The sequence below is a fragment of the Pseudopipra pipra genome, chromosome 9 (assembly GCF_036250125.1).
Source record: "Pseudopipra pipra isolate bDixPip1 chromosome 9, bDixPip1.hap1, whole genome shotgun sequence".
NCBI classification, from domain to species: domain Eukaryota; kingdom Metazoa; phylum Chordata; class Aves; order Passeriformes; family Pipridae; genus Pseudopipra; species Pseudopipra pipra.
In genome coordinates, this window is record NC_087557.1 from 2,652,870 (window position 1) to 2,665,850 (window position 12,981).

A 12,981-nucleotide genomic window follows, 5' to 3' on the forward strand; every position below is an offset into this window, starting at 1 on the left:
GACCAGACAGCTGGGACCGATCAAGACACACAGAGGTCAGACAGGAAGAAAGCTTTTCTGTCTGAAAAAGCTTCCCCATAAAGTAAACTACCAGGAGCTGTGGTCTGGGACACAAACCCAAGCAAACTGGTGTTCCATGACAGAGAGCTGCATTTTCAGTCCAGAACTGCTGCAACAACCTCGAAATGGGATGAAACAGTTGACAACCAACAGTTAACAATTAACTGTAAAAACCAATAACCCAAGTACAAAGGCAAGTCAGCAGATGCTAAATGAGGAGCTTTTGTAAGGGCAGTTATACTCCAGCATACTAAATACACATTTCTTTTCTGTGTGTCCTATAAAGTACAAGACTCTACATTTTTGCAGGACACTTCTTCCCTAAATGTTGCTCCCATCCTTCTCCAGAAAGGAGATGCCCCTTCCTAGGGATCTACCAGAAAGCTCCTACAGGATAGGACTGGAATGACTAACAGTCCCATTCACTGTGCTTAACACTGACTGACTGCAACTGAGGTTAACTCCAACCATGCAGGGCCAGCCTCTGTCCCCCAGCAGAGGCAGGGGACACAGCCCCTGCAGCCTATCCCCTGAGGGGTGGCCACACGTACGCAGGCACTCGTTGGCACTCTCTGCTGTCGCTCTCCTCCATGGACGGTCGTTGAAGAAAGGAAGGCACTTTTCACAGTCGACCCCAAAGGTGTTGTGCTTGCAGTTGCAGACCAACTTCCCAAGCTCATTCTTCACACACTCGCTCGCGTGCCCGTTGCATTTGCACCTGGTCAACAAGAGGCAAGGAACAGGTATTTAAACTCTACGGATCCAGGTCACTCACAGAGCAACCCCCAAAACAGGGACTGGATCTGAAGGTCTGAGATAAATTCAAAGGTAGGTGGTCACAACAAAAGTGAGAACCCAACTGCTGTTGTTCAGCCTCGAGACAAGGAGACTCCAGGGAAATCTTATGGAGGCCTTCCAGTATCTGAAGGGGGTTTACAAGATGGAGAGAGACTTTTTACTAGGTCCTGTAGTGATGGGACAAGGGGCAATAATTTTAAACTCAAAGAGAGTGGTTTGAGATTGGACATAAGGAAGGAATGTTCTGCAATGAGGGTGGTGAGACACTGGCAGAGGTTTCCAGAGGAACTCTGGCTGCTCCATCCCTGGAAGTGTTCAAGGCCAGGTTGGACGGGACTTGGAGCAACCTGGGCTAGTGGAAGGTGTCACTGCCCACGATGGGGGCTGGATGGTCTCTGAAGGTCCCTTCCAAACCAAACCATCCTATAAAACAAAGAGGTGCAGCATACTCCAGGCAGGCATTTAGAAATGGGAGAAAGTTAATCAATTCCTTTGCAGTCTTCAGAGTAAGCTGAGTAGAAGAAGCAAAGATTTGGTTGGCTTTAGGTTAATAAATTTTGCACAGCTTCTCCCTGGTGAGAGTCCAGAACACAGTGTGCTCGCTGGGTGTGGGATACTGTGGTATCAGTAAGAAATTAAATAGCACAGAGGTGACTAATAACAGAAGTCCAGGGACCTCCAAGACTGGTGATACAGCCAGTACAAATCCCCATGTGGCCAAATCCCAGGCTCAGGACTGGTCTCTGCAAACAGTCCAAACACTGCACTGGTCTCAGCTCTATTTATTAAAACATTTTATCATCAACTACTTAAGGTTTAAACATTCTGCAGTAGGCTTTGGCAAAAGGAATGGACAACCACAGCTGTGTCATACAGTGCTCCAGATCTTCGCAGAAGGTAGCTCCCAAAACAAATGTGAGGCAGAGACACTGAGATTTTCTACTTATTGTTTTTCTAGCTACAGATACAGGCAGAAAGCAATTAAAACCAATTAAAAAAATCACACAAAGCACAGGGCAGGAAAAAATTTCTTCTTTTGTTTTATGTTTTTGTTACTATTTTCAATCTCCACCCTCCCAAATCACTTAATATTTCATCTAATCAAGGAAAAAATATTCAGTCTCTGTCAGCCCTGAAATTACAGCCACAAAAGCTTATGCACAGTATCTGCAAGCTACATAAAATTCATTCTACTGCATTTTTGGTTTAGGACAGTCAATAAAGACCAGAGCCTAATGGTATCATATGAGTATAACCAAAATCATTAAAGCAGCCTAATAATCCTGACCAAAAGCTTTAAATAAGTACAGAGTTTTATTGTCTACTCACCTACCACCCACAGCAAAGTCCGAAATTGCATAGTAGTAAGACTTGAGAACTTTTGGGTCATTGAAAACTTCATCTCCAAATGTGTTCAGACGATTGAGGGTCACTCTAATATCTGTAGCTGTCACCCATTCCTAGAGCAGACAGAAATCCCATCAGAGGAAACATCAAACCTCCCTCTGGAAAGCACAGCAGTGCTGTGTCATTAGCAGTTCTATTAACAAAGCCATTTATCAATCAGCATGTTCCTTCCTCATCCTATCCCCCTCTGCACCTCGGGGCGTCACACGCCCCTGCCCCAGAGGCCTTACACTGTATCCTCTTGGTTCAGGTGAGTTTCCTGGACCCCACTCCTCTCTGGATACCCTTTCCAATGCCTCTTCATATCCTGACTGCTCTCAGCTGGGAAGCAGTGGGCAACCTCTTCAGCAAAAAGTGCAGTGCAGGCAATTATGCCAGCTTGCTAATTGTATGTATCTGCCTGCCTGCAGTGCTCCTGCAGACATACTGCACCAGACTGAAAGTCACAGACAGACAGATGAATGAGGCTGGGGAAGGCCGAGGAAGACAAACAGACAGGCAGACCTGACTCGCAACACAAGAGCTTTTCATAATATTTACACAGCATCTTCAACACATTGCCCTGCCCTCCTCCAGCAACAGCCAGCAAACACAGCCTGTCCCCAAATTTCACATCAGCTTCAGCCCATGACTCTCGCTGGCACCTCCCTGGTTTTATTACAGCTTTGTAATGCCATTTTCCTTCAAACACCATAAGAGAAGAACACAAGAAAAACACAATTGTACATACAACTGTGCTGCAGCTGCATCACTGCTCAGCCACTATGATAAGATTGAGTGAGTTACAAACACTGGCATACACACATGGAAATGCCAAGCACAAAAGACACATTTACTTCAGTTCTGAAAAGCAACACCAGAGGTTTGTACAAACTTTAGGAAACTGGCAGTCAGGTCTCTATTCCTAAAATAGAGAAGTCTATCAGAAAATTAAACACATTGCTAACTTGAAATCTCCGCGTTCACCGTAACGATAAGACACGGTTTTCTGCAGGGGTTGGCTGCACGAACGAGGTGGCCAAACTGGTTCTTTTCCATTTCTGGAGTTCTTCCTTTCCCATTAATCTTTATTTCTGTTTGCAGAAACGAGACCCACCAGATTCTGCTCTCCTGCCTGGGGACCACACAGACGAGACCCAAGCCTGCTGGGTGCTCACATCTCAGTCTGCTCCTGCTACTCTAAGAGGAAAGGGAATTGGTGGCAAACACAGTGCTGAAAAGAAGACAAGGAGCCCCAGTGGTGCAAATCCCACAGCTTTAGCTCCTTGTTGCAATTTAAGTTAGGAAAGTCACCAAGCAGAATACAGAAAGTGGCAAGTAAATCAGATAAACTGCTGCTCCAGTATGCTCCTGCCCACTGCCCAACCACCACTGTGAACAACAAAAAAACTCAGCCAAACCCCTCTCTCCAAGCCACTTGTAAGAGAAAAATTCCATGGATAAAATCAAGCTCCTCTGCTTCAACACACATGTAAGAGAACAGGTCAGGGATTCCTGTAATGCTTTATTTGTTTAGAAGAATCTCATATTTCTTAATTTTTTCTACTCAAAGTATACACACAAGATGCCTCAAATATAAATTGAACAGAGGCTTTACCTTCCTCTGTCCTTGTATGTGAAACAACAAATGTCCACAGTTGCTTTCTAAGCGCCTCTTAGGAATGTCTGTCCCAACCTACCTGTGCAAGGGTCTTTCACTAAGAGTAAGGGCTGCAGTGCAGCCTCGCAGGCACAAAGCCACAATCCACGATGACTACACATAAAACCAGCCTGCTCAGCCCACCCACCCACCTCAGCCCTGCTCACACACCTGCAGCACAGGGCTGTTGTCAAAGTTGTAGGCACTGGGACGCCCCTCTAGCGTTGAGAAGGCCACGTTGCCCCCCGTGAGTGGGGAGATGTCGCTGAACTCGTCGGTGCAGAGCGCCTGCTGCTCGTCCTCCCCGGTGCGGATGAAGCCACGGTTGACTTTGTGGTAGGTGCTCTCGCAGGAGCCACTGTAGTACTGGTAGGGCACCCACGGGCCGTCCTCCCGCGTGCGCTTGTAGATAGCAAAGCTCTCCGGCCGGCTCGTGTGGAACTTCAGGCGCACGTATGTGATGTCGAAGGCCTTCCCTGCAGGTGAGAGGACATGGGCGTGAGAAAGACTCAGACTTGGAAAGAATGGAAAGAGCTGCACTGCAATTCTCTCTTTGGAGAAGCATCTCCTGGCGCTATCCAGAACACCAGGAGTATCTCTTCCAGCCCAGTGCTGAATCGCCCCACAAAGACAAGGTGAAGGAAGAGAAGGCAGAAGTTGAGGGCAGATTGAACAGAGAAATAAACAGACCTACGGACTCCTGTGCAACCAAACACACATGTCACAAGGTGCAGTTCTCTCCTGCAGACACTCCCAGCAGTGTCCTTACCCCAAGAGATGACAGACTTCATCAAACCCACAAACAGTTTGTGGGTATCTAAGGCCAGGCCCCAAGTTAATGATGACATTTGATGGTATTTCTTCGTATGAAAGAAACAGTATTAACCAGAGAGGTAAGTCACACTGTAGAGTCTGGCTTGTACCTCTGCTTCCTCCCTGAATAGACAATATCTCAAACTCATTCTATTACTCACAAAGCCTTTCTTCCAGCACTGAATTACTGAATACACACCTCTTCTACTCACTGGAAAGCCAAAACGAAGTTTAAGTTTCCCAGACCATATATTTCAAGTCATCAAGACACATTTTGGATCAGAGTGCAATGATTTACAACCCTGCCACGTTCTCTGTTTCCTAGGCACCTCCCTGCCCTCTATTCACCTCCTAACAGGCTTGTAGAAGTCAACACATTGTTCTCCCTCATGGATTCTTCTCCAGTGACTTGAGCATCTACCCCCGTGCACATAAACCAACTGCCCAGGGGACTCACAGCCCTGAGAAAACCCATTAGGAGACAAGAGCCAGAGCACACTTAAGCCACCTTCCTCCACCACTCCTGCTGGAGGAGGGGCACGTTCCCAGGAGGAGGCATACAGCTGTGTGCCAGCTGTTCTTGTTCCACCTCGGCAAACAGACTGTACGATCAGGACACCCCGGAGCACGTAGGGAGCTTGCTAAAACAACGTGAGGTTTGTTTGGAATAAAACCTCGGGTGTTTAGTCCCTGCCATGTTCTTTTATGCTCCCACCACTTCCAAGAAAAACACTGCTCTAAGCAGAACTTGAAGCCATCACTGGTTCAAAAAAAAAAAAAAAAGCTACTAGAAGAGTTTCAGCTGATTGAGAAACAGGTTTTTTCAGCTTGTAGGAGTCACAAGGATTTAACCTCAACTTGTAAAATGAATGAACTCCACCATGTTAAATTTTAACATGAGGCTTTGCCCCTGCTGAAGTGTTCATGAGAGCAGACCTGATGGCACCAGGCAAGGAGAACAGCGTGCTCCTCCAAGCACACACGCACAGCCCGCCGGCAAGGAACCAGGTCGTGCACCACGGTGCTGCCTCCACAGGCCTCCCTCTGCTTAGACTGGGACCAGGCATGTCACACCCAGAGCATGGCTGGCACGAGGAACCAAAGCAGCAGGAGAAGCACTGCAAAGGGTCCAGAAATCAATGTGCCAGGAAAAAAAATAAAGTAAAAATCAAGACATACAGCACCTGAAAAACTACCTCCCCAAGGATAGAAAAAGACCAATAAGTACTGTCTGTGTGTGACATGCAGGAAAGCTAGGGTGTTAGATGGATACGAACCCCCCAGTACTTCCCACAGAACACCCTTCCCTATTTATATCATGTGCGTGGTTTCAGATGACCTAAGCACAAGACTGGAAGCCAGACCATTCACAATCTGTGGCTCTTGTTTAGTACTTGCTCACTGTTGGTTTGGGGTTGATTATTTAATGAGATCTTCTTACACACAGAAGACAAGCAAGAAGCAATCACAGCATTAATGCCAAACTGGCACTTTCCACAAAGGCTCAAAACTCCAAAGGATCAACACTCAGCACTAATGTAGCTTAGGCAATATCCTCCCTTTGTTGCCCGGTGCAAGGGATTAATCCTGTTCCAGGGATTTGGGAGTATTTTTCTCATGAATGTCAGTGCAAGGCAAGAAGCAGGCATCATGTGCTTCCTCCCAGGTCTCCCATTTCTCCTGCTACATGGTCTCTTCTCAAAAAGAGAGCTGCTCATGAAGGCAAAATATGCTTCAGAGGTGAAGAACGTGCAGACACAGAAACTCAAAACTGACAGAAGCCAACAAGTTGGACATGCACAAATATCTTCTTCAGGTCCATGAAAAAGAAATCCCAAACAAATCCAGGATTTACTCCCCATCTTTTCCAGGTAAAGGCAAGGAGCTCTAGAAACAAATGCCTCCTCATTCTTCTGCAGGAAACCCCCAGGGTACGTGTTGACCTGCAACTTTGCCAGCCTATCCCAACACCTTGTATGGGCAGCAACTAAAAACCAGACCTACTATCACGGTTTTATCAACAGTAAAACTGTCAACGGCTTAATGAGAAAGTTTTCTTTGAGCTCACATGCTAAAATAAAGCAAAATATAAGGCTGAACGTCTGCTCTGGTGGGATTTCTCGGGGCAAGTTTCACGACAAGTGAAAACAACAAAGACATCAGGCAAGAGCAGCCATTCCATGAGTCAAGAGGGGAAAAAAATAAGCCAGAGCCAACAGAATGAAGAACACTCCATTAAGCTGTGTCAGCTGAATTGTCAGGAATATCCTGCTCCTTTGACTTGGAGTGGTTAGTTTTCCTCCACTAGTACTGCATTCCTCTGGTGTGAAGCAAAACCCCCATGTTTAGGCTTCATAAGATGGTTTTGGGGAGGAAATGCTTCAAAAGAATCCTGGGAATGAAGGGGGGGCCGGGCGCGTGCTCTCACTCACACACAGCTTTCAGCTCTAGCCGAAAGGCCAGGTCACAGCCTGCATGTCCCGGAAAAGAACTCTTTTTTTTCCCCGCTCCACTATTACTGGATTACGATCCGTGTTCCCAGACAAGGTCTCCCACAGCTCCTTGCAAAAATCCCAGCTCAGCTAAAGGCACAACACATGCCAACCGCACTCTGGGCAGCATGAAAATGTTTTTCACAGAAACTCCTTGTGCTAAACGGTGAAGGACCCTCCCTTTTTCACCTCCAGTTTTACATGACAGGCCAAGGAAAACACGTTCAACCCCCCCCTCCCCGACTGAGCAACCCAGGTGAAAAAGACATTTATAGCAGCTGGGAACGTAACTCCTTGGGAAGTGCAGTTAATGGCATTACAGAGGAATGCCGTTAATGCACAGACAGTGGCTGTGTGCCAGCCGAGCAGCTCGCCGTGGGTAAATACTGCTGGGACAATGGGGTTTACCCAAGACCAGCTGACACACTGTGGAAATAAACGTGTTTCCCCACTGTTCACACTGAACACAAAATCTGTGCTTAGCAGCCTGGCAGCTCTTCGAGGTTCCAGAGCCTTTTTCTAGCAAAGATAAGCAGTCCAGGTTGCTTTCAAGTCTTGCAGAGCTGAATAAACATATGCAGCTATTACGCTGAAAAATGGTGACAGCAATAACCAGGTAAAAGGCAGTTTTAAACATTTAAATGTTTAAATGTTTAAACATTTAAACATTTCATTTAGAAGACAAAAAGTCATTGTTCTCCTGTTCCTAGAAGCTGGTAATTATTTTGATCTCAGTTTGACTTAGAAGTGTCTGATAGTGTCAAATGTCAGATATTTCCCTCTGTGTACTGAGAAGTGGCAGATCTGTTTTGCAGGAAGAACTCCACATGCTGGAATCAGTGACCATGAGCACAACCTGACTTGTCTTTAAAGTGTTCAGAGCTCAAAATCATGAGCTATGCGTTTTAAAACTGCATCTTTTCCAAGGTATGAAGCTGCTCACCAGCAAGTGACAAGGTGATAAGATAACCAGCCTATTCTGACAATTCAGGCTGATGTAGAAAACTTTTAATGTCTTTCTCTACAATAAGCAAGCAAATCTATAAGCCTTCAAGACAGTATTGCAATTATGGATTCAACAGAGCAAGTCCTGGTTGTCTAGAGAGGCAGCAGCAGCAGTGGCCTTGGAAACATTCAGAGTTGTTTGATTCAGGGGATGCTTCCCCCAACAACCTGCTCACATTGTCAGGCTTGACCAGATGCTGCCACCAGCAATTACAGCCCTTCCTCAGCAGGGTTATTGCCCAATTGTGTATGCCAAGGTCCACCAGGAAACACGCCATGCTGAAAACCGTAAAGATAGACCAGAAAAATGTAAGCGAATGCCATTTAGATCTTTACAAATTCCTCCCTTTCCCCCCAAGTTAGGAATTCGTCCGTACGCACAAAAGGTCTCCTTGTATTCAGGCCCCTCAGAACGGATGGATAATTTACATCAGGAAAACTGTCCTGCCAGCTGGCACAATGACAACAAGTGTTGAATTGTGAGCAGATGCCCGGGTGAGATAAGCCCAGATGACACTTGCCTCCTTCATTGTCGGTCCACTCAATCCCCTGCATGTGGGAAGAATCCACTCTACCTCTCCTGCATTCCCTGCACTCCCTCTACGCATCCTCCCAGCAGTGAGCTTGAAAATACAGCCACTGAGTTCTGTTGCCCAGGGAAAAACTAATCCACCTGAGAAGACTATACTGGGCAACAAACCAAGCCTTTGCAGATTTGTTTTCAGCAAAATCCACTGAGCAATAATGAAATGGTTTCCCTTCTGGTTAGCTCCTGTTTCAGGGCAGTTTTTTCATGCTGACAATCCATGTCTTAGCAAAGGTTAAAAGAATTGAAATGAAACCAGTAACAAATAATGCCCACTTACTGCTTTTTGACTGGATTTCATTTCCATTTTGCAGTTACAGGGCAAACACCATTGGCATCTCATTTTGCTCATCAGACCTGTTTCCCTGTCACTCCCAGGAGGAGATGTCACCTTTCCCAGACTGAAACATGCCCATGCCATTTGCCCTTACTCCTGCCTCAACTCTACCCTTCCTGAACCATCAACTCTCCCACCACACAGCTATAAGCAGACTGATGTTTCAAGACACTCATCTGTTCCTTTCTGACAAATAAAGAGCCACTGGCCATAGCAGGAGGCAGCATCTCCCACCACCAAGAGCTATGAGTAGCACAGATTCCAGAACCTTCACACGAGCAGCATGTTCCTTGCAAGGGACAGAAACTTGGATCTCAGTAGACAGAGGCCAGCAAGTTCACAGGATCTCATTCAAGACTGATCACTTCCTGAGCCAACCAACCATTCCAAGTTCTCAGCTTTCCATGCTAGAAACACTCCTGGAGCCTTCCCTTCTGAATCACAGGGGCTGCAGAACAGAGAAGAATTTTTAAGGTGAATGAGTTACCCCGTTCCACGGACAGGATAGGATTTTCCAGCATGCAGATGGGCAACGAGAGCAGGACAGAGTTTATAAGGAGTGAAGGAGAGTGAGAAACACCCTAAGAAACTTGCTATTTTGGAATAAAGTAGTTTCATTAAACAACAGCCCAACACCTGCAAGACACGTAAGCACGAAGTTATGCCGCTTGCATCACATGTGCATGAAAAAGCCAAACTTACGACTGAAAGCAGGACATTTCTGTAGTTCTAGAGCAAATGTCCTTTACAACTACTCCCCAGCTTTTCTGAGAAAATTTGTGGAGGAGGAGGAAGATGAGAGCGCTGGTATTGCACAAGCAAATGGAATATCCAGCATCTGAAGAAAGAAAATGAAGAATTTTGACTTTCTGATGAACTCCACTGGGGAAATAACTCCACACAGGAGCACAGATGACAGCTCTCAAGTGCCAAGTCGTGGCCCTCAGAGGAACACAAACTTGTAATAATAAACCTTAGGTTTATTTTCTTGTTCTCACATGAAGAGCCTGAAGATTTATGCACACAAAGCATGAACAAGCAAGGCCTGAAGGATTTTAACAGTCTTCTCCTTAAACCACGCTCCACCAAAAAAAAGATTCTGGCTTGGGGAGCTCCTCCACAGATGGGTGCCTGGGTTTTAAAAGAGCCTGTCAGAGATATAAACATGGATTGATTTTTCTGGGAGCCTGAAGTACTAAGCTGGGGACAGAGGAAGGAAACATGTTTGGGACGCTGGGGGAATGAGCACAGCCCTGAGTGCGCTGGAACGAAGGTGAACTCCCACCACCCATTAGATCATGCATTCTTCCAGCGCTCCCAAACAAAGGCACCATTGACTCCTGCGCGTGGGCGGCTCTGGACAGCAACAGGCTGCCCAGTAAATTATTGCATGATAATCCAACATTGATAAGTCATCGAGGCTGCTTGTTTTAGTCATGTTTCCAAAGGGGGGAGGAGGAGAAGCTTATTTCCCCCTGCATGGGCTGAAGGCAACCTTGTAAAAAATGTGGGTTTTTTTCATTTGATCACTTTTAAGACAGTGTAAAGTCAGAAAACCTTATCCAATAATCTGGTACAGCTTGCTGCCTTATTTGTACAGCTTTGATGCAAAGATGTTAAGTCCGTTTCCCAAAACAGCCAGCTGTGTTTATTCACTGGGGACTGGAAAGATCCCATGTCCAGCACAAAAGTCCTATCTGAACAGGAAGCCTCAAAGTCCTTTTTCAGCACAAACGATAAAAGCTCATTTTAAAAAGGCACTTTACACTTGGCAAGCACAGCCAGATCTTGGATGATCAAGGACACCACGGGCCATTTTGGAGAGGGCTCCATTCATATATCTGGACTGCAAACCTACCTCCTGCCACCAGCGTTGGCACCAAGATAAGCTGCACTGGGGTTACAGTGGGTTGGGATCCTTGGAAAATTCATCTCCTTGTATCGAAGAACCTGAAATTGCTGCACGACCCTACACCACCCCAAATGAAGGAGTACAGGAAAGTGGGGGTTTACTCTCCCAAAATAGGGCTTTTACCCAAGAGGCAAAGACAAAAAGAAAAAAATTGATCAAAATAGTTTACTTACGCAGAAGAGACAAAAAAGTTGTCTTTTGCCCTTTATTCTCAGCAAAAGAATGTGCAGCAATTACAAAGAAATCATCCTTCCATCACCAACAGCCCATAATGACACCATCAAAAGTAATAACAACCCTTTAAAAGGGTTCCAAATCACTGCAGGACCTTGGTGTCCAAGCAAGATTACCTTTTCCTGAGAGTTTTCCTCATGTTGGAGATACAACTATCATCCAGTAAAAACTGAAGCAAACAACCACCACCACAGAGCCCCTAGAAGATCAGAGCTGGTGGCAGCTGGAGGCCAAAGGAGATTCACCAAAAAGCTTTCCATCAAATTGGACATTTCCCAACCTTGGCAACACAGAAAGGCATCCCTCGTGAACGTTTCCTGTGCAAGACCACATATCCACACGAATCACAAGAAAGCAACAAATCTCACTCACCTTCCAGTCATTCTCATAGTATTCAACTTAAACAGTGAATCCCATTTGGATCGTTTCCCCTCAGAAATTTTAATTTGACAGTAGGAGGGACTGTTCCTGATGTTCACTTCAAACTGTACCTTTTCAGAGGTGATGTGGGGATTGAAGAATGACTGGGAAAAAGAGACTAAAAATTACTTTCAAACTCCAAAAGTTTAAATAGCTAAACAAGAAATAAGCTGCAGCTTCTTTAAACGTGGTATCTGTCCAATTGGCAAACACATGACTTCTTGTAAAAAGAAAATGAGTTTATTGGACTGTAGTGCTGTACCCTGAAAGCAAATTTAATATCAGATAATCTGGTGAGAATTACAAAACTGTTTCTTTAAAGGACAACTAGGATTTTACTGACTTGTGAGGGGGAGGGGAAAAAAAAAAAAAAAATCAAACAAAAAGCATTTTGTGAATGTTGTTAGTGCAGGAATGTTAACAGGTTTTCCTGAGGTCTGTTTTCCTTCTGCATGCCCTCCCAGGAGCCTCACCCTCCAGCAGGTCGATGCCCTCCCCTTGCTCTTAGCATGCACACTTTTACCCAGCACACCTGAAGTCAAACCATAGGCAAGATTTCAGTTTAACAAGTTCAGCAAACCCAACTGACCAGAGTCAAAAACGTCCTGGCCAAAGGCAGCATGGAAGTTACCCTGGATGGTGTCCGTGTGCGTGGGTCAGATGCTCCTCACTCCAGCCCAGCACTCCCAGAGGGGGGTACACCAGCTCCCATGGGAACATTGTCACTCGACCCAGTCCCATGGCTCCATCAGCCACTAATTTCTATTAAGTAACATTTTGAAGCCTTTTCCCCTGTTGAAAGGCAGCACTTTCCCCACTCACCCCCCACATGCGCTCGTACCCTGCAAGAGCTCCAACACCTGGCTTTGCTCCTATCTGAATTACATATCAAAAACACACAGCTCCAATTGTTGAGCCTAATTAAGGACAAATTAAGTGACAGGTCTATATACAATCAGTGCCCTGAGCAGCAGCAAGTTCAGCAGCTCTGGGAGCAAGACGACCTTCCAGACCAGCTCCAACACTGCTGGCTGTACAGCCACGGAGAGGCCAGAAATGTTCCCTGCACAAAACACTAACTGCTCTGGAATTTTGATGGTTTAATCTCCCTCCAGCTCTTCCATCTCCCACTCACTAGCCCCAGATTTTTTTCAGATACAGGCCATAATTAACACCACTGCTATTTGGGAATAATACTGTTGCCTGGCCCACTGCAGACTTGACAGCTTTCTTTTCTCGAATATTTAAGTTTTGCCTTCTTCAGTAAACATTTAAGAA

General features: G+C 45.8%; 1 protein-coding gene across 1 annotated transcript in view; it reads right to left on the minus strand.

The window, feature by feature from the left end:
* LAMC1 (laminin subunit gamma 1) overlaps positions 1-12,981 on the minus strand; it is a 65,498-nt gene that overhangs the window by 20,266 nt on the left and 32,251 nt on the right. Inside the window, exons 2-4 of the mRNA XM_064664092.1 lie at positions 4,076-4,380; positions 2,188-2,318; positions 612-778 (exon numbers count right to left, since the gene is read on the minus strand). Of these exons, the coding sequence (XP_064520162.1) occupies positions 612-778; positions 2,188-2,318; positions 4,076-4,380 (603 nt within the window). The remainder of the gene's footprint in view (positions 1-611; positions 779-2,187; positions 2,319-4,075; positions 4,381-12,981) is intronic.